The sequence below is a fragment of the Simochromis diagramma genome, unplaced genomic scaffold (genome assembly GCF_900408965.1).
Source record: "Simochromis diagramma unplaced genomic scaffold, fSimDia1.1 OVJJ01000107.1, whole genome shotgun sequence".
NCBI lineage: Eukaryota > Metazoa > Chordata > Actinopteri > Cichliformes > Cichlidae > Simochromis > Simochromis diagramma.
The window spans coordinates 9,970,405-9,992,902 of NW_024387209.1; the positions used below are offsets into that span (position 1 = coordinate 9,970,405).

The 22,498-nt window shown below is 41.1% G+C and overlaps 1 protein-coding gene across 2 annotated transcripts in view; it reads right to left on the reverse strand.

Annotated features, from left to right (window-relative positions):
* Positions 1–22,498, reverse strand: part of LOC120746324 (gamma-aminobutyric acid receptor subunit gamma-3-like) — a 169,071-nt gene that overhangs the window by 53,620 nt on the left and 92,953 nt on the right. For both annotated transcript variants that reach the window (XM_040051772.1, XM_040051773.1), the window contains exons 4-6: positions 13,934–14,025; positions 13,360–13,491; positions 6,705–6,787 (exon numbers count right to left, since the gene is read on the reverse strand). In XM_040051772.1, the coding sequence (XP_039907706.1) occupies positions 6,705–6,787; positions 13,360–13,491; positions 13,934–14,025 (307 nt within the window). The remainder of the gene's footprint in view (positions 1–6,704; positions 6,788–13,359; positions 13,492–13,933; positions 14,026–22,498) is intronic.

Consider the following 22,498-nt stretch of genomic DNA (forward strand, 5'->3'; position numbering starts at 1 on the left):
GTAATGGGCGAATAACTTTGTCCATATGGAATACGTAGAGCTCTGGTCAATATCCACTTCAAGGTCTCCTGCACATCTCGACTGCTTCCAACATCCTGAGTAGTTTTTGATTTTGTACTGGTCTAGTCGGGGAGCTGTGTTTCACTGCCCCACCGATTAATTTAAGTCAACAGCTGTACTTATACTGCTACACTATCATCATTGCATTCATTTTATCCAATTAGTAATTGGTACATTATTTATATATATATATATATATATATATATATATAAAAACACCCAGCACGCCCCTGCGGGCGGTTTATCCTTCAAGCTCGGGTCCTCTACCAGAGGCCTGGGAGCTTGAGGGTCCTGCGCAGTATCTTAGCTGTTCCCAGGACTGCGCTCTTCTGGACAGAGATCTCCGATGTTATTCCCGGGATCTGCTGGAGCCACTCGCCTAACTTGGGAGTCACCACACCTAGTGCTCCGATTACCACGGGGACCACCGTTACCTTCACCCTCCACATCCTCTCGAGCTCTTCTCTGAGCCCTTGGTATTTCTCCAGCTTCTCGTGTTCCTTCTTCCTGATATTGCTGTCATTCGGAACTGCTACATCGATCACTACGGCCGTCTTCTTCTGTTTGTCTACCACCACTATGTCCGGTGGTAGACAAACATCCTAGTGCAAAGACAAGTGGAAGCAGACAAAAACAACAAGCACGCATGCTACAAACTTTACCCGAGTCACTTAGACAGCCGTTAGCACATGATTCTCCTTATGGGGACCTGATATGTTTAATATGCTGCTGAGAATATAGCCCAGAAGAAGCGTATAGTATGGCTTTTATTTTGGAAAGAGCCATTTCTCTGTAATAAACTCTATTTTCCAAAGATGAGTGATTCCTCAATCCGATACAGGGTTCGCAAAATCACTAGCCCGACGTCCCGGGGCTAGTGATTTTTCCAGTCGGCCTACCAAAATCTATCTCTGCCCTGCCCGTCGGCCTATCGTAGGAAGGAAAAATATATGTCAATGTTTTTGCATTCTTTCGGAAATGTAGCTGGGTAATTATGTCATTGGCATCGGTGAGCCACTGTCAATATGTGACATATTGAAATCGCGTTTGAATTTGCGCTTGTTTTTTGCTTTCACTTTGCAATCACGCGAACTGTGTATAGAGAGCGACAGCACTGATTGGTGAGTGATGATAATTTGCGCACCAATTCCTCTGACATCGTCTTATCAATCGTTAGCTTACTATGCAAACATGACAAGTGAAATCTCCCACAGCAAGGTTAAACATGTGAGAGGTTGATCGCGCAGAGAATCGCTGAGTGTTATGTGAGTGCGTGTGTAAAAGCAGCAGGATATATATTTTAGTTCTGCTGAGCCAAATAAGACAGGTCAGGGTGAAGAAGTGACAGCCAAAGAAAAGCTTACCACAAAACGGAAAAGTTATGACAAATCAGACTATAAGGCAAAAAGAAAGTGCAGCTTTATGGTTTCATGGACAAAAGAATTTCTGTGGCTGCAATATGACGAGCTAAATAACCAGGGCTGCACATAAGTGGTCCGCAGGTGCGCATTCACAGTCAAAATAAAAAACGCGCACAAGATAAGAAGTTGCAACGTGTGTTTGCGTACATAAGAGTTTCAGGAGGAGGACAGACATTTGTTTAGAACTCTTAAAGATGTCGAAGAAGCTCCTTTAAGCAATTTCTGTGATGTTCCTCCACCTCCAAAGAAATGTCAGGAGTCCGAAACACAAAAGAAGCACGTATTCTCGGAAAAGTGGTTGCAGGAGGTGAGCTGGCTTGAAACAAATGATGAACGCACAGAGATGTGGTGCGGAATGTGCCGTGAAAATTTAATAAATGACAAATTAAAAAGGCATGAACATTTTTTTTGTATCGAAAAAATATCGAACCGTGACACCAAAGTATCGAACCGAACCGAACCGAACCGTGAATTTTGTGTATCGTTGTACCCCTAATATATATATATATATATATATATATATATACAGTGGGGCAAAAAAGTATTTAGTCAGCCACTGATTGTGCAAGTTCCCCCACTTAAAATGATGACAGAGGTCAGTAATTTGCACCAGAGGTACAAAAAATCCATGAATTCACATGGTAGGATTTGTAAAGAATTTATTCGTAAATTAGGGTGGAAAATAAGTATTTGGTCACCTCAAACAAGGAGAATCTCTGGCTCTCACAGACCTGTAACGTCTTCTGTAAGAAGCTTTTCTGTCCCCCACTCATTACCTGTATGAATGGCACCTGTTTGAACTCATCATCTGTATAAAGACACCTGTCCACAGCCTCAAACAGTCAGACTCCAAACTCCGCCATGGCCAAGACCAAAGAGCTTTCGAAGGACACCAGGAAAAGTATTGTAGACCTGCACCAGACTGGGAAGAGTGAATCTACAATAGGCAAGCAGCTTGGTGTGAAAAAATCAACTGTGGGAGCAATCATCAGAAAATGGAAGACATACAAGACCACTGATAATCTCCCTCGATCTGGGGCTCCACGCAAGATCTCATCCCGTGGGGTCAAAATGATCATGAGAACGGTGAGCAAAGATCCCAGAACCACACGGGGGGACCTAGTGAATGACCTGCAGAGAGCTGGGACCAAAGTAACAAAGGTCACCATCAGTAACACACTACAACGGCAGGGAATCAAATCCCGCAGTGCCAGACGTGTTCCGCTGCTGAAGCCAGTGCATGTCCAGGCCCGTCTGAAGTTTGCCAGAGAGCACATGGATGATACAGCAGAGGATTGGGAGAATGTCATGTGGTCAGATGAAACCAAAGTAGAACTTTTTGGTATAAACTCAACTCGTCGTGTTTGGAGGAAGAAGAATACTGAGTTGCATCCCAAGAACACCATACCTACTGTGAAGCATGGGGGTGGAAACATCATGCTATGGGGCTGTTTTTCTGCCAAGGGGACAGGACGACTGATCCGTGTTAAGGACAGAATGAATGGGGCCATGTATCGTGAGATTTTGAGCCAAAACCTCCTTCCATCAGTGAGAACTTTGAAGATGAAACGAGGCTGGGTCTTCCAACATGACAATGATCCAAAACACACCGCCCGGGCAACAAAGGAGTGGCTCCGTAAGAAGCATTTGAAAGTCCTGGAGTGGCCTAGCCAGTCTCCAGACCTCAACCCCATAGAAAATCTGTGGCGGGAGTTGAAAGTCCGTGTTGCTCGGCGACAGCCCCAAAACATCACTGCTCTCGAGAAGATCTGCATGGAGGAATGGGCCAAAATACCAGCTACTGTGTGTGCAAACCTGGTAAAGACCTATAGTAAACGTTTGACCTCTGTTATTGCCAACAAAGGTTATGTTACAAAGTATTGAGTTGTATTTTTGTTATTGACCAAATACTTATTTTCCACCCTGATTTACGAATAAATTCTTTACAAATCCTACCATGTGGATTCATGGATTTTTTTTTCACATTCTGTCTCTCACAGTTGAAGTGTACCTCTGGTGCAAATTACTGACCTCTGTCATCATTTTAAGCGGGGGAACTTGCACAATCGGTGGCTGACTAAATACTTTTTTGCCCCACTGTATATATATATATATATGTATATATATATATATATATGTCGATAGATAGATAGAGCTTATGGCAATAATCTGGGATTTTAAACAGCTTTATAACAATACTGAAGACTCTTGTTTTACTTTGAATTATGGTTCAAATTTTATATAATTAAAAAAATACTTTTAAAAATAACATACTCTAGAAATAATGCAACCCTGGAAGACTGTAACTCGAGCAGCAGAGCAGCTTCACTGCAAACAGACCACTGAATTAAAAAAGAGGATATTTGCTGAGGATTAGCAGCCCCCCTTTTTCAGCCACTAAACAATAAAACTGGGTTTGTCCTTGTTTACTAAGGGACTGCATGGAGATATTGTGCCAGAAAATCTGCACCTCCTCCCTTGCATTTGCATTTTCAGGTGTTTAGTGCTTTTCAGCTTGGCGGGTGGGCAGGGTGGTAGGGACACGAGGTGCTTTTGTCTGTGAGGGGTATTGTGAAAGAAACACAAATAAAATTTTCTTTTACATGTTACAACTGTGGACCACTGGATACTACTATCACATTTTCTTTTCTTTTATCTGGTTTCTGATGGTCAGTTGTATATTTCCAGATTTTAAATGGCGTACAGCAGGTCCAGTGCCATGTGGCTGAAGCTGCCAACAATGATAATTTTTTTCATGACGTTGTAAAACGCTTTGAAACCCTGAAAAGCAACCTTGAACATATGATTTGTATAAGCCTGCGCTCAATAATCCATTTCAGACATTTTTTCCCTTATATGATACCACTGAAAACCGATATCCCTAATATGATCATCTCATGAAAACATCCACTACACTGTAAAAAGTATTCACTCACTGTCCAAATCAATGAATTCAGGTGTTCCAGTCACTTGCACTGGTGTATAAAATAAAGCACCTAGGCATGCAAACTACTTCTACAAACATCTGTTAAAGAATGGGTCACTCTCAGGCGCTGTTTTCCAGCGTGGTACCGTGATAGGATGCCATTTATCCAACAAATCCAGTATTGTAATTTCCTTGCTACTAAATATTCAGCAATCAACTGTTATTTGTATTCTAACAATGTGGAAGCAACAGCTCACTTTCAAATACTGGACCACATCAAGATTTGAGCTGGCTGGCCAACAAGTTTTCATCGTGATGGGTAAAAAAAATGCTGTTTTTTTTGCCAGATGCGTCTTTTGTCTCCATATTACACACAAGGTGTTCTTTGGCAACGTCGCTCTGACACACCAGATGCAGTAATATCGACTGCTGAGAGATAACAGTTTCCAAGGCAGGATATCCTCTTTGCATCTTGCAGACACCACTGTATTTTGTCACTTTCTAACAATTTTACACTTTCTAACAATTTTCTCATTTGTCTTCTACTTTCACTTGCTGTTAAGCTTAGTTATTAAAAACTACTTGGTTGGGTTTAGACACAAGGATATTTTGAGGGTCAGGACTTTAACGTTTTACATTCTATCATCCACTTTGTACTTTTCCTGCATCAATTTATGGTGGAGATATAAATAATGCATTAAGTTCTTAGGTGTCAACTTTAATTTAATATTATCCCTGTTGAATCAACATACAGACACTCAGGATCTACTCTGCTGTTCTTTTGGTTACTTGATTCCAGATAAGATTCAGTCTAACAACCTGACACCTTTTGTTTGTTTGGGGCGGCTGTGGCTCAGGTGGTAGTGCGGGTCATCTACCAGTTGGAAGGTTGGTGGAGCGACCCCCAGTGCTTCTTGTCCTTGTGTGAAAGTATCCTTAAATAAGATATTTAAACCTGAATTGCTGATACAATGATTTGAGTGTGAAAGTTAGATATAAAAGTGCTTAGATAAAAGCACTGCATGTGTGTGACTGGGTGAATGAGACTCTCTTTGAGCTTTTTGAGTGCTCAAAATTGAGTAGAAAGATACTTTGGGTGTACCCATCCATTTGCTGAAGTAACTTCCTTAAGTGTGGATGTAGGACTTCTAAATCCATTTATGTATTTTATAACTCCTGGACTTCAGTAACTAAGGTGACTTTCACTATGATTTGACTGTGGAAACTTTTTGCACATTCAAACAATGTTGTACATGGTTTCATAGTGTGGTGGTTTACACATTCACCTAACAAGCAAAAAATCCCTGGTTTGATCCTGGAAAGAGACACAAATCCCTTTAGGGTTGTGTAAGGGGATCTGCCAAATCAAACACATGGAACTACCCACTGTGAATCAATTCAATTTTATTTATACAGTCGCCTCAAGGCCCTTTATATTGCAAGGTAAAGGCTCTACAATAACACAGAAAAAACTCCAACAATCCCTTATGACAGGGGTGTCCAATTCCAGGCCTGGTAATGAACTAATCATTTGATTCGGTTGTGTTGACCAAGGGTCATATCGAAAGCTTCTGGATTTAACAATGTAAAGAAGCCATATGCGGTGACACTCATGAATAAGGGGGTAGCTGAAAGTAGTTGCTTTCTCCCAAAAAGTTTATTTTGTTCATCTGGAAGTAGCGTTTTCAGTGGGACAAACGTTTCACTCATCCAAGTGACTTCTTAGGTCTCAGCTGACTGCAGGTCTCCCCAACCTTATAAACAGTACATTTGCACAATGACTGAAACTAGCGTCACTGAATGAACAATGGGCTGTTAGGTCAGTTCCTTGATGATTAATATGCAAAGTGTATTATCCAAAAAGCTGCTTTCTCTTTTCTCACTTCTTAGTTATTGTGTGTGGGGGATTACCATTACATGAACTCAAATTCATAGTTTGGGAGGAAAAAAAAGACCCAGCCCTGACACTCATCACTGAATGATGCTCAAATGCTCCAGTGATTTTAATACCTAAATAAGTCCTTAATATGTTTCTTTACTGTTTTCATACTTTCAGTCATCTGTAAGGCACTTTGAACTGCACTAGCCCACACAAAAGATGCTATACAAATAAAGTTTGATTGACTGATAGCACTTTTTCGCTTAGCCTTTAGTTCACTTTCTATTTGGTTTCCATTTTTTCTCCAGGACGTTTCCCGCCTGCTTTCAAAATCTTGCCCTAGAGGTGTATAGGCACGAGTATCTGCATATTTATGCGTGTTTTCCATGTCTGTGTGCATGCTAATCCCAATACTCACAGCTAGAGAAGACGAGAGGACAGGAGTGTTCATCCATTGGGAAATTATGGAGCTGCAGCTGGCACTCTGCGTTGATGGTCATCCTGAAGAGTAAGACAAGTGCAGAGGGACAGAAGCACTTAGACAAAGATATTCAAGGCAGTAAACTGCTTTGGATGCTTCATTTCTCGGCCCATGAAGCACATGGTCTGAGTGCACTGGATTCATCACTGCTTATATCACATTATGCACTACAGTATAAGAGCACTGGCTTCCACCCAGATGGTACAGGTTCACACTTGGTTGCTTGGTTGGTGTGTAAAATCCCTGAAAATGGCACAAATGTTTCATCATCAGTATCAGGTCTGGTTTTTCACACATGTCAGGAATCCAAGGCATGTCAGCTTCTAAAAACAGCAGTTCTCAGCTAAGATCACTGGACAAGTCAATACACCGGCTGTTAAGGAAAAGCAGCAGTGATTAAAAAGACACATCATACAAGTAAGGTAAAAACTTAAATCCAATTCAAGTTATATGCTCTACGTGTCACTTTAATAAATCAAAATGATAAGGGCTGTAAAAATGACAGTCATGAAAATGGGCTTTTTCTTTGACTTGTGTTGTTGTGTCTTTGTCGCTGCTACAATTCCTCATTAAACGCCTGACTTGGAGCACAAAGGAAGAGCCTTTGTCAAAGCAGAAGGGGGCTGCCTCGCTCGTCTTGTTCCGAGGTGAACAAAGTGCAGATGATGTACAGTTCCAATTTGCATTTTTGCTTCCATCCTTGTCGGGAGTCGGAAAAGCCAAATTGTGAGAGTGGAGCTGAGGTGAAAAAGAACAAGCAGCAACGAACACGGCGGAGATGAGAGAGATGTGTCAGTCAAGGCGAATATGGCCTAAATATATGTCTCTTTGACACTTAATAACCTGCTAACGAAGCAAGACTTTTCAAATCCATCACAGAAAGAAACGCTAGAAAAAATAAAATGAGCTCTAAAAAAGCAAAAACTTTTAGGCCAAGTGTGTTTGTGTGAATGAGGCATGTTGTATAAAGCGCTATGAGTGCTCAAGAAAAATAGAAAAGCCCTACATTACAACTGGCCAATTTACCATAAGCCCCACCCACCTGCTTTTCAAACCTGTTTTGGAGATGCAGCCAATCAAAAAATTTTAGTTCAGTTCCCTCTTCTACTGAAGACAGCTTTCTTCTGTTTTAAGATCCAGTATCAGATTACAAAATGATTTTTTGAACTCCCCTTTAACTGCTACTGAAATACTTTGTAGAGTTGATGGAAACAGCCACATCGGCTGCTAATTCCTGTGGGTGTGTCACCACAAGTGACCCCTTTCACATTAGAGATAATCATTAAGTCTTTTGTTGATATTAAAATATTGATTAGTGCAGGTATAAACTTGGTGTTTCACAGCAGTGCATTTTAATCTTGAACCCCTGTTGATAACAGGCATATTTATGGCTCAATTTAGAAGTTCATGATCACACTGTTATTAACCTCTACAACATCCAAAATCATCCTGCTACAATTATTCCTCCCATAAATTAAAAATGGAAGTGGGCTGTCTGAAAAGTGGCTCCCTTCTGAGTATTTGCACAAGCAGGCATCACAGCATACCCAGGGAACTAACTGAAATTTGCCAGTCAAGACAAAGGAATGAAATGCCAGAGTCTTACACCCTAGTCATTTTGGGAAATAATAATAATGGATTGGATTTATATAGCGCTTTTCAAGGCACCCAAAGCGCTTTACAATGCCACTATTCATTCACTCTCACATTCACACACTGGTGGAGGCAAGCTACAGTTGTAGCCACAGCTGCCCTGGGGTAGACTGACAGAAGCGAGGCTGCCATATCGTGCCATCGGCCCCTCTGGCCAACACCAGTAGGCAAGTAGGGTAAAGTGTCTTGCCCAAGGACACAACGACCAGGACAGAGAGCCCGGGGTTCGAACCGGCGACCTTCCGGTTACAGATACGCTTCCCAACCCCCTGAGCCACGGTCGCCCCTAATGCTGTTTATTGAATTTATTTGCCTCCATGACGGGACCTGAACTGTCCTGAAATAGCAGCAGCTGTGCATCAGCTCCACAAAATGTCTGAAAACAAACACTCAAGGTGGTTCCTTGCCATTAGGCCAGCTGTAGCTCGAAATACTAGATGCACAGGTGAAATTTGATCTTCAAGACAGAAAAAAAGCTCATGTCAGAGCTTGAGGACTCATAAACCCAGATGCCACTCCAATTTAAAAGGAACCCGTCCACTCGAATCCTGAGTGTTTTCTGTTGTAGGTGCAGTCACACAGTTGGGTGGGTGGGGGTGGGGGGTTGTCATAAGGCCATCACCTTCACCTGTATGTCATTACTCAGCCACTGAAAGGCTGTCAGAGCAAAAGCAACAAAATGAAAAGAAACACAAGGGTTTTATCTTACTGCACCAAAGATAAAGAATGCTATGTGGTACAGAAACTCATGTAAAGGGAGAAAGATGCAGTTAGAATTTAAAAAGATACAAATCAAAATCGCATTGCTGTGTGTTCTGTATGTGTGGGAGGTGCTGCTTTCTACAACAACCAATATCAGATTATTTGCTGTTACCAAAATGATTTATACAACTGTAATGTTTCTGAGATTTTATTTTACTCTTTATTGTTCTGGATCTGCCTTCTGTGTTTCTCTGTCTGTGTCTTCCTGTTTGTCTATGTGACTCACCAACTGCAGTCAAATAGTGAATTTTATTTCTGAAGGCGTTTTTGCATGGCAGCTAGAGCAGGGCGATATGGCCAAAAATATATATCACGATATATATTTGAAAATTTGCGATAACGATATAACTGACGATATAATTTCTGCGAGACAAAATACAACTCCACAACTTTACTAGCGCAAAAAAAAACACCATCCATTTATTTTACTTAAACAAGCAGCTGTTTTTTTTTTATGTGCATTAAAGCTATATAAACATTTAACAGTGCAAATGCAAATTCCTTGCTGAAAGTTTAACCAAAAGGCATTTCCAGTAGAAATGGGCTGACATATCCTGAGCATAACCATGTATAATATCCACTGAAGTTAAAAAGAGGTGCTTTGCTACATTTAACTGCAGTGTGCCAAATAAAAAAGTCAAATATGTATTTTTCGGACCACAAGGTGCACGGGATTATTAGGCACATTAAGCGAAACAAAGCAGTCAGATAAATCAAACTTTATTCAACTCATTCTTCTTGCTTCCTCTACTTCTGTACTAGGGCTGGGTATCGTCACTGATTTCTAGAATCGATTCGATTCCGATTCACAAGGTCCCGAATCGATTCGATCCACGATTCAATTTAATTTGGTTCGATTCAATTCGATTCGATCTGAATCTGGGAAATTTTGACAGTCAGAAATATTATAATTCAGATCAGTACATTTACATATTTTTGTATCTATAAAAAGGAAGCTGACACACGCAAGACTTTATCAAAGGTGTGAGCATCACAGCAGATGCCTTTGTGTCAAAGTAGCTGAGGATAAAACAGAAAAACATGAAGGTGGTTTTCCTGGCCTGGATTTTATAAAAATATTCTGCAGTACATCAAAAAACGAAAGAAAACCATTAATCAGCATATGAACATTACCTCTGAAGTTACAGCGGTTTTATTAGAGACACGGCGTTCTGCATTTTGCATAATTTTAAAAAGTTTAAATTTGTTCAGTATTGAACAGCAGAAATTAGGTTTTCTTTTCGGAAGTATATAAAACGAAAAAAGAAAACGTAGGCCGACAGTGTGTTTAAGTCTTTGTGCAGAATCCGTGTTCCTGCTCTCATTTACTGTCTTAGCTGTTTGGTGGTTGTTGAAAGTTTGTGAGATTTCACCAGAGATTCTGGCATTTCGGGCAAAATAAATTTATATTAAAAAATCGATTCAGGATTTTAATGAATCGATTTTACGTTATCCAAGCCAGAATCAATTTTAATCGATAAATCGATTATAAAAACCCACCCCTATTCTGTACCATTGATTCGTTAATGCTGTATTCTATCACAGCTGCTCTATTCCAATGTTGTTGCAGTATATTAATGACTAACCTCATATTGTGCATGGATTATCTCAGTTGTTCTCCCGACTGAAGTTTGGTCTGTTTAGAGCATCCTGGCATGCGATTGCATTTGTCTCTAACCATCAGGAACCTTCACGTTAACTTTTATCGAGTGGAAAAGTGTTAGCGTTCATCCTCCAGCTTTTCTGTTTATGTTATGCTAACATAGCTGTGTCGCTAGCGATCACGTAGCACATCATTATATACCAGCTAGCCCAACTTCAGTAACCCTACAAACGTCACTGCTGTGTAGCTTCCTGTCTTCATTTATGTTGGAAGTGATAGCAGAGCTGTACGTTAGATTTTTTTCACAAATCTCTCAGTCAGAACATGCTATATCATGCTTAGGTAACTAGCGAAACTAGCGAGCTAACTTCCGCTAACTTCCTGCTAACTTCTAACTCTGTTAAATGTAATGAATTCTGTTTTCATGGATGCCTGGGTGTTAAACATCATAGTTACACCTGGTAAAGCAGCAACGCTGATCGTTTTATTAAAGATGGAAGAATTTAGACAGTTTTTGATGTTCGTTTGACTTCGGGACCTTAAAGGACGGAGTTTAGAACCCAGATTACTCCCAGATTTACGAGCACCTTAGTCCGACAAATACGGCAATAACGACGGCCCGCTTGCATGTTCTACAAAAAAATGTGCTTTGTTGTGTATCTGACGGACAAACACCAAACCAGTTAAGTTGCACCATTTTTACAATCTAATTCTGGTTCATCCGTTTCACTCAACAGTCTGCTTTCCCCATTCTCATTCTCCGTTACGCCGTGCTTTTTCGTCAATGCGCATGCGCGTTCTACCCATATTCTATCGCAATAATTCATTTTCTTATCATTGCCTAGCATTGTACCGGTATTACTGTGAACGGTATAATATGGCGCAGCTATAATACTGGCTGGTCTTTGAATGCTAAAGGAAAGCACCCTGTTGTTCCTTTTGTTACCTCCTCAAACATAGCATACACTGGCCCATTCTGCATGAATGGAAAGGAAGATAACGCCATCTAACAAACAATAATATATATTAAACAGTTTCATTTATATGCCGCTAATTCACAAGGTCAAGACCCTAAAGCAGCGGTCCCCAACCCCCGGGCCTCGGACCGGTACCGGCCCGTGAGTCATTTGGTACCGGGCCGCGAGAGTTGAGACTAAGGTGTGAAATGTATGGTTTTCAGGGTTTTTATCGGTTTTCAGCGTTATTTTGTTATCATTTTTATCGTTAACTCAGTTTTCCTGGGTCTTTTCACGTGTGTTATGAATAAATCTTCTTTTTTTCGGTACCAGTACTAGTTTTATTTTGTTGTATTTATCCGCGACACCTTAAAGGCCGGTCCGTGAAAATATTGTCGGGCATAAACCTGTCCGTGGCCCAAAAAGGGTTGGAGACTGCTGCCCTCAAGTATTCCATAGAAACCCCAAAATTGCATGAGCCCCTATAAGCAAGCACTTAGTGACAGTGGGAAAGAAAAACTCCCTTTTAACAGGAAGAAACCTCTGGCAGAACCAGCCTGAAGGAGGGGTGGCCTTACGCAGTGATCAGTTGGGGTTTTGCAGTTGACTGTTCATAGTTCTATCAATGCGGTCTATTGGTATTAATTATTAGACTTCAGTCACAGAACACCTTAAGAAAGGCAAGTCTCATCTCTTTAACAGAAAGACAAGATACAAATGGATAGCAATCTGCATGTTCAGGTTGATTCTACTTTCGAAGATTTACTTTTAGCACCTGACAGCCAATGCTCCAGTTTTAGCTCTTTCCTGCTAAGAACAAAGTATCAGAGAAATTAGGGTTTGGATTTTCAAATGTGATGACTTCCTTCTTTTTTATTTCTTTGTGAATACAAACATCTGATTTTAGACAAAGCTACAAAATGAAACTTTTTTTCCTTTAACAAAAACATATTTATTGTAAAAGACCCACTTGCAATACCATCACATCCCACCAGGGGGCAACAAGAAACATTTAAAGAGTTATAACACTAAATTACAGACAGAGCTACAGTGACATCACCCATAGCTTCAAATGTTTTCTTTTGTTGCCATCTTGGTCTTTCGAAATCAAATATGATAACGAGGGGCACATGTGACTGTGAGATTGCAGCCTGATTGGCTAATGACTTGTCAGTCACAAGTTGTTGGCCAATAATATCACAGGTAAATCCTGTTTTCTGGTACTGTTTTTGGACTTAATTTAAAATGTATGAAAAAAACAGTGAATCTGCCAGTAAAGCCAACAGAAGTCTTTCCTCATTGACTTCTTTCTTCTTTTGTCTTTTTTGCAGCCACAAATCTGGATTGCTATGGTCCCATACAGATAGGTTCATCCATCTGGCTCTTTAGACAGACTAAAGTCCAAATGTCTTTTATTGTCTGTACTCAATGTCAACACTGGTGGCAGAATTTTGTTTAGCCACAATATACAGTTGGCATTAAGAATCAGAATAGAGGGAGTATTTCTCATGAAAAGATTTTTTTACCAGCAGTCATTGGCTGTGATATGTCTGCTCTCGATTTTTTGTTCTTTTATCTTCCTGTTCTGTGTGTTTCCATGTGTTTTGAAGGGTTTTACCTCAGAGTATAAAGTATTTTCCCATTGTTCCAGATCCGGAGCAGCTGATTGGGCGTCGTTATCCAGTGAGAATCGGCGTTCTTGGAATTTCTGAAGATGGTGTCGGGCAGCCAGATCAGACCGACCATATTGCTGGTTGAAAAAGAGGGAAATTGATACAGAGAGAGAGAGGAAAGGAGGTAAGACTGATTCCGTCAGATTTCTTTGAAATGCACGAGCTGCACTCATTCCCAATAAGAGCATAATAAAATACTCAGGCAACTAGGGAAAAACAAAGCACATCAATCAATTTGTTCCATTAATTAGAGACCTCTTCCAAAGAGAGAGAGACAGAGGGAGTGAAGAATATTGCTTTATCATATGAAAATGTTCAAATAGTAGATGCTAAAGTGGTGAAAAATAGCCACAGCAGTAGTTCATTTTAAAAAAGAGATCTAGTATAATTATCACTACATTGGTATTGATTCCCCCACAAAGCTGATATATTTAGGAGTTTTTTTTAATAAACGTTCCTGTATATTTGCAGTATGTCTTTGCTAAACTTTATAGTATGTCTTTACTAAATCTAATATACCTGTTGAGGGTTAGAATCCGCATGCTGCTGCTGTTATACCTCAGACGGGTGTCCACCCAAGTCTGGGCGAAGATAATATCGATCTGGTACTCCTGGGAAGAGAAAAGTAGAGTCAATATAAAGATCTGACAACCCGTGTTAGAGAAGAATAAAGGCAGAAAGAGACGTGCAGCCTGAAGTCTGTGTGCTAAGCAGCCAGTCGAATCCTTCGAGAAGAGCCAAGAATGTGTTTGTCTGAACACAAATGTGTCCACATCAAAGAAAAATACAAAAGCACTGCAGCCCTCGCTGCAAACATTCAATACATATTATGCTTTTGATATGGAAATTAAATTACACCATCTCACAAACTGTTTGCTTCAGCACATTTCCTTCACCTCAGCCCAACCCTGCGTCTAATTGTGAGGTTTTTAAAAAAATACTGAATCCAATGTTGTGTTTTTGGGAATGTTAATATTATCTCTGTCTTAGAAGAGTGGATTTGAATCCACCTTTTCTTTGCTGCTTTTTTCCCACAGGTATGTTTATAATCCACCAACCTCGACCCATAACACACTTCAAGTATTTGGAATTTGTAAAACAGCAGAATTAACTCTCGGAGATTTTAGCACACACATGAAACTTCGATTGAAGCCTGTAGATTCCTCCCGAGAACTTAAATAACGGCTAAATATAACCAGGCAAATTAGAGCTGACAAAGAATGTCAGTCATTGATCTTCACTCTTCTTCGGGCGGCAATTAAAAGCATTTATCTTGCAGATACATGTGGGTTCTGCAAGACAGTTGGCTACACACTCTTCATAGTTTACACATCTTAATGGCTGCTATTATTGCTTTATTAATACAGTGAAACACCTGCTTTGTGTGCAGTTTTGGCTGTGATCAAATTTACAGATACACTAGAAGATAGTTTAGGCAGTCAATTTAACTGTTCTCACATAGTGCATCCTGCTACTGAAACTCGTTTGCACTTATATCATTAGTGCTTTGCTCACTTATTTTCTAAATTTGCTTGTTTCCCACTGAAATCTATGCTTGCTGCTGTTCATGCATCACTTCTTTGGCACCACCTCCACCCCCACATCTGAGTATAGCCTCTGAGTATACATTCCTCTTCAAAGAAGAGTTGTTATTGTCACTCCCCACTCACTGTCTTCATGTACATTTGGAGGATGGCAGACTGGGAGAATAAGTGTGGGCCAGGCACTGTCATTTGTACATGGAAGTAACAACAGTGTGTGGGCAAGGATGGTGGTAAAACTCCAATGTCAGAGCCTAAATTCATCCCTCACTCTTTCACTTCCCATACAGACATTATGATGGCGCACTCTGACATCTTAATCTTTTACTCCCCACTTGGAAGTGAAATCAGGAAGTCACGATTGCTTAAGATTTGCTTCTTAGTGTTTTACTCACATCCCAAAAGGAAGTAAGCACAGGAAATGATCATGTTAAACTACACGATCGACTGGCGACTATAAACTACAATGTCATATATATATATATATATATATATATATATATATTTTTTTTTTTTTTTATTTATTTATTTTTTTTTTTAACAATGCGAAATCATTTTGAATTAAGCAGAAAAAGCCAAGAGTTCAAGTGCATCGTTGTATTATTAAGTCAGATGGTTGAGAACTACTGATACCACTGGGCAGGAGATGAGGACCTCCAATTTGGCTAGCAGAAGGTCAGTACAGCAGCTGGAGGGAGTTGCTGTACTGATAAGACGTAAACTATGCCAGTACTGCAGAGATTCAATTTTATTTATACAGCGCCAGATCACAACAACAGTCGCCTCAAGGCGCTCTGTATGTATTATTGTAGGGTCTACCTTGCAATATAGAGAAAAACACAGCAAACACTTTGGTGATAGTGGGAAGGAAAAACTCCCTTTTAACAGGAAGAAACCTCCGGCATAAACAGGCTCAGGGAGGGGCGGCCAGTTGGGGTGAGAGAAGGAAGACAGGATGAAGGACATGCTGTGGAAGAGAGCCAGAGATTAATAACAAGTATGATTCAGTGCAGAGAGGTCTGTTAACACACAGTGAGTGAAAAATACTCAGGGCTGGATCAGGTGACGCTGTAGGCTGCTGGGGGATTCCCATGATGCACTATCTGTATGCTTTAGCAAAAAGGAAAGTTTTAAGCGTTATCTTAAAAGTAGAGATAGTGTCTGTCTCCCAAATCCAAACTGGAATCTGGTTCTGCAGAAGAGGGGCCTGAAAACTGAAGGCTCTCCCTCCCATTCTACTTTTAAAAGTAGAATGGGAGGGAGAGAAATCTTCCATAATGGACAGTTTTGTCTTTACCCAAATGGTGACTCAACAGATAACCTCACAAAGGCTGTTTTTAGGGCACAGTACTGTACACAAGAACACAATTTCACATTCTAAATGTTTTTTACCTTTTACTAAAACAGACAAGCCAGACTTGACCTGCCTAAAACAGCTGTTACAAAATCTCCACTATTACTGCTGCCCTACTGTTGATCATTTGAAGATGATGATGGGGAGAGCCCACACTGACTATGGCACGCAATAATTCAGTCAAGTGAAGCGCCGAGTGTTACGTGCTCTACGCGGTGCAGGTGAACTCACAGCAATGCTCAAATGGGATTTTCTGCTAAAACTAGGTTGTATTTGGGACTGTACCTCCAAGATGGGTCCATTATTCATGGACATTATGCAAAACACTGAAGCCACACTGAGTGTCGGGAGATATGACTGAAACTAACAACGGAGGCTTTCATTATTTCTCCTGGGATCCATTTCAAAGTCAGAAAACAAAGGCATGAAGGGAGTCTGTTACTTATAGCCATTGTGAAGAAGCAAATGAATGATGCAAAGACCTAGGCGAGCTGAACAAAGGTGTCTTGTTTTGTATATTCTCTAATGTAAAGTCAGAGAATAGAGGTTGTAAGTTCATTATTTAGAGCATAAATGTTTCATTTTAGGCTTTAAAATATTCAGAATGTGACACACTATTTCTCTCCTGTCCCCGACTATGTTTTTTTAGACAGCAGACAGCAGGCACATGAAGTGCTAGGAAACCCTCACACGATTAAAAATGCATTACTCCTTATGTGAGTTGGAGTTGGACCCACAATCATGAAACCAAAAGGTGTAGGTGGAGATGACAGTTGTTCATGAGAAACCTCTGCCTATGAAATCCTGTATAGTGATACCTACATTTTGCCATATAAAATGAAATGTCATTTACTTTGCACACACAAACACAATATTATTGGCAAATGAAGGATGGTAGGAAAAATCAACAAATACATCCCCACTCTTTCAGAATGCAAATACCAGTCAGAATCAGATAATATGAAATCCATTAATAAAGCCAAAGGATGTTGACAGCAAAGCACGTCTGACTGAAATTAATTAGCCTGACTTTAGTGGCATCAGAACAAATAGCTTCCTCCTTATCCGGCCTCATCTTTTTTGCATGGAGGCAGCTTCGCTCCTCGCCACTTACAGATGTCTTTCATCCACATTTTCCACATTCAGGTACCAAAACATGTTTCCTGAGAGAGCCGATATCCTATCTTTATGGCTGTGTGTTCAGTCAAAGCTTCACTGAGAACTCCCAGAGCCAGAAATGTTTAAAAAAAAATAATAAAGTGTCTAGATTGGCAGTGACAGGGCTCTAAGGATTAACAGTTTTTTCATGCCTGTAATTACGAGTTTTCCATTGTTTTTCTGCCATGTGGAGGGCCTCACCGGGGGTGTCTGTCAGCGGGATTACACAAAAACTACTGAGCCAGATTTCATGAAACTTGATAAAGAGGTGAAGCACGAGCAAGAAAGAACCCACTAGGTTTTGGTGTGGATTTTGATTGCTTCCTTTAAACTCAGTAAATTGTGCCTTTCTATTGTAACACTTCTTCCTTCAATCAATCATGATGTCAATTCACAGTGAGAATGACAAAAAGTAGAAAAAAATATTTCATTTACAAAAAATCATTTCATTAATGAATATGACTTTTGCCCCTTTAGTAATTCAGACTTTCCAGGTCCAGAAACCCCAACTATGGTATAGTATTAACAGAAATATGCTCCTCAGTCAGGTGATAGATTCACTTTACTTCAATTTATTCAAAACAACAGAGGCTGTCGTTGTCACTTGTGATATGTAGAAAATATTTATTGAAGTTTTTCAAGCTAAGCCCATTCAGTATAGTAGAACAAAGTGCATCCCAGAGATCTCTGTGGATAAATAAGGCAAGCAAAGGCCTTTCACCCAGGAGACTGTGGTATTCTCACTTAGATCAAATTTGACCTTAAAACTTTAAATTACTGCATTTAGACTCATTTGATTTGATTTTTTTTTTAGTTTTCTGTTGACATTTGATCTCATTTCAGAAGCAATGTTTGTTGTTGTATTGTTTTATATATATATATATATATTAGGGGTGCAACGATATTCGTATCGATATTGAACCGTTCGATACAGTGCTTTCGGTTCGGTACGCATATGTATCGAACAATACAACATTTGTAATTTATTTTATCAACTTTCCTTCTGACGATGCTGTCTGTGTTGAGCGCTCAGTGGATCTGCACTCGACAGTGCAGCCTAGGCGGAGTAGTCGAGTGCAGATTCACTGAGCACAGGGCAAGCTAGCGAGACAGAAGTTAAGCTCTCCTTGCAACATGGCAAATTGAACCTCCCCCACCCTCATTCAGATCTGGCGTTTGGAACTATTTTGGTTTTCATGTGACGTATGACCCTGAAGGTAAGCGCGTCATGGACTAAAGTAAAACAGTATGTTGGATGTGCCACGCAATGGTCAATTACATGGGTGGGAGCTAGTGTGTTAGCGCAGTTAGCTCGTTAACGTGTTGGCCGTCCAGCCCCACGCTCAGGGCGATCCGCGGTAGCTCGTTAACGGAGATTTGCCGTGTTGTTGCGTTAACGTCATTTCAACGAGATTTACGCTGACAGCACTAGTGGGAACACAACGAATATGACTGCACATTTACTCCGACATCATCCTAGTGCAAAGACAAGTGGAAGCCGACAAAAACAACAAGCATGCATGCTACAAACTTTACCCGAGTCATTTAGACAGCCGTTAGCACATGATTCTCCTTATGGGGACCTGATATGTTTAATATGCTGCTGAGAATATAGCTCAGAAGAAGCGTATAGTATAGCTTTTATTTTGGAAAGAGCCATTTCTCTGTAATAAACTCTCTTTTCCAAAGATGAGTGATTCCTCAATCAGATACAGGGCTCGCAAAATTTTTCCAGTCGGGCTACCAAAATCTATCTCTTCCCTGCCCGTCGGGCTATCGCAGGAAGGAAAAATATATGTCAATGCTTTTGCATTCTTTCGGAAATGTAGCTGGGTAATTCTGTCATTGGCATCGGTGAGCCACTGTCCATATGTGACATATTGAAATCGCGTTTGAATTTGCGCTTGTTTTTTGCTTTCACTTTGCAATCGCGCGAACTGTGTATAGAGAGCGACAGCACTGATTGGTGAGTGACGATCATTTGCGCACCAATTCCTCTGACATCGTCTTATCAATCGTTAGCTTACTGTGCAAACATGACAAGTGAAATCTCCGGCAGCTTAAACATGTGAGAGGTTGATCACGCAGAGGATCGCTGAGCATTATGTGAGTGCGTGTGTAAAAGCAGCAGGATATATATTTTAGTTCTGCTGAGCCAAATAAGACAGGTCAGGGTGAAGAAGTGACAGCCAAAGAAAAGCTTACCACAAAACGGAAAAGTTATGACAAATCAGACTATAAGGCAAAAAGAAAGTGCAGCTTTATGGTTTCATGGACAAAAGAATTTCTGTGGCTGCAATATGACAAGCTAAATAACCAGGGGTGCACATAAGTGGTCCGCAGGTGCGCATTCGCTGTCAAAATAAAAAATGCGCACAAGATAAGAAGTTGCAACGTGTGTTTGCGTACATACGATTTTCAGGAGGACAGACATTTGTTTAGAACTCTTAAAGATGTCGAAGAAGCAAGCTCCTTTAAGCAATTACTTTGGTGTTCCTCCACCTCCAAAGAAATGTCAGAAGGAGTCCGAACCACAAAAGAAGCACGTATTCTCGGAAAAGTAGTTGCAGGAGGTGATCTGGCTTGAAACAAATGATGAACGCACAGAGATGTGGTGCGGAATGTGCCGTGAAAATTTAATAAATGACAAATTAAAAAGGCATGAACATTTTTTTTTGTATCGAAAAAATATCGAACCGTGACACCAAAGTATCGAACCGAACCGAACCGTGAATTTTGTGTATCGTTGCACCCCTAATATATATATATATATATATATATATATATATATATATATATATATATATATATGTTATTTGCTACTTCAATACGAATTTTGTTCATTTTCACCGAGTAAAAAAAAAAACAACAAAAGCGGAAGGAAGGGGGCCGGGGACTGGTGAGTGTCAGCACCACAGTCCAGGATGAGACAACGAACATCCAAGAATACATTGGGAAGATGGCCCCAACTGACCGAGTGCTCAGTGAATACCTCAGGCAGCAGAAACCCAAGAAAGAGGAGGGAGACGAGGAACCATCATGGAAGGACAGGCCCCTGCACGGAATGTACCACCGGCAGATAGAGGAGGTGGCTGATATCCAGAAATCCTACCAGTGGCTGGACATAGCTGGACTGAAAGACATCACAGAGGCACAAATCATGGCGGCACAAGAACAAGCTCTGAGTACAAGATCCATAGAGGCTGGGGTCTATCACACCAGGCAAGACCCCAGGTGCAGGCTGTGTAAAGATGCCCCAGAGACAATCCAGCACATAACAGCAGGGTGCAAGATGCTAGCAGGCAAGGCATACATGGAACGCCATAACCAAGTGGCCGGCATAGTGTACAGGAACATCTGTGCCGAGTATAACCTGGAAGTCCCGAGGTCAAAATGGGAGATGCCCCCAAGGGTGGTGGAGAATGACCGAGCTAAGATCCTGTGGGACTTCCAGATACAGACGGACAAAATGGTGGTGGCTAACCAACCGGACATAGTGGTGGTAGACAAACAGAAGAAGACGGCCGTAGTGATCGATGTAGCGGTTCCGAATGACAGCAATATCAGGAAGAAGGAACACGAGAAGCTGGAGAAATACCAAGGGCTCAGAGAAGAGCTTGAGAGGATGTGGAGGGTGAAGGTAACGGTGGTCCCCGTGGTAATCGGAGCACTAGGTGCGGTGACTCCCAAGCTAGGCGAGTGGCTCCAGCAGATCCCGGGAATAACATCGGAGATCTCTGTCCAGAAGAGCGCAGTCCTGGGAACAGCTAAGATACTGCGCAGGACCCTCAAGCTCCCAGGCCTCTGGTAGAGGACCCGAGCTTGAAGGATAAACCGCCCGCAGGGGCGTGCTGGGTGTTATATATATATATATTAGGGGTGCAACGATATTCGTATCGATATTGAACCGTTCGATACAGTGCTTTCGGTTCGGTACGCATATGTATCGAACAATACAACATTTGTAATTTATTTTATCAACTTTCCTTCTGACGATGCTGTCTGTGTTGAGCGCTCAGTGAATCTGTGTTCGACTACTCCGCCTAGGCTGCACTGTCGAGCGCAGATCCACTGAGCGCTCAACACAGACAGCATAGTCAGAAGGAAGAGCGCAGGGCACCTCCCCCACCCTCATTCAGATCTGGCGTTTGGAATTATTTTGGTTTTCATGTGACGTATGACCCTGAAGGTAAGCGAGTCATGGACTAAAGTAAAACAGTATGTTGGATGTGCCATGCAATGCTCAATTACATTGGTGTGAACTAGTGTGTTAGCGCAGTTAGCTCGTTAAAGTGTTTGCCGTCTAGCCCCATGCACGGAGCGATCGGCGGTAGCTCGTTAACGGAGATTTGCCGTGTTGTGGCGTTAAGGTCATTTCAACGAGATTAACCTGAAAGCACTAGTGGGAACACAACGAATATGACTGCACATTTACGCCGACATCATCCTAGTGCAAAGACAAGTGGAAGCAGACAAAAAAAAGCAAGCATGCTACTAACTTTAGCCGAGTCATTTAGACAGCTGTTAGCACATGATTCTCCTTATGCTGCTGAGAATATAGCCCAGAAGAAGCGGATAGTATAGCTTTTATTTTGGAAAGAGACATTTCTCTGTAATAAACTCTCTTTTCCAAAGATGAATGATTCCTCAATCAGATACAGGGCTTGCAATATCGCTATCCCGACGTCCTGGAGCTAGCGATTTTTTCAGTCGGGCTACCAAAATCTATCTCTTCCCTGCCCGTCGGGCTATTGTAGGAAAAATATATGTCAGTGCTTTTGCATTCTTTCAGAAATGTAGCTGGGTAATTATGTCATTGGCATCGGTGAGCCACTGTCAATATGTGACATATTTAAGTCGCGTTTGAATTTGCGCTTGTTTTTTTGCTTTCACTTTGCAATCGTGCGAACTGTGTATAGAGAGCGACAGCACTGATCTGTGAGTGATGATAATTTGTGCACCAATTCCTCTGACATCGTCTTATTAATCGTTAGCTTACTATGCAAACATGACAAGTGAAATCTCCGGCAG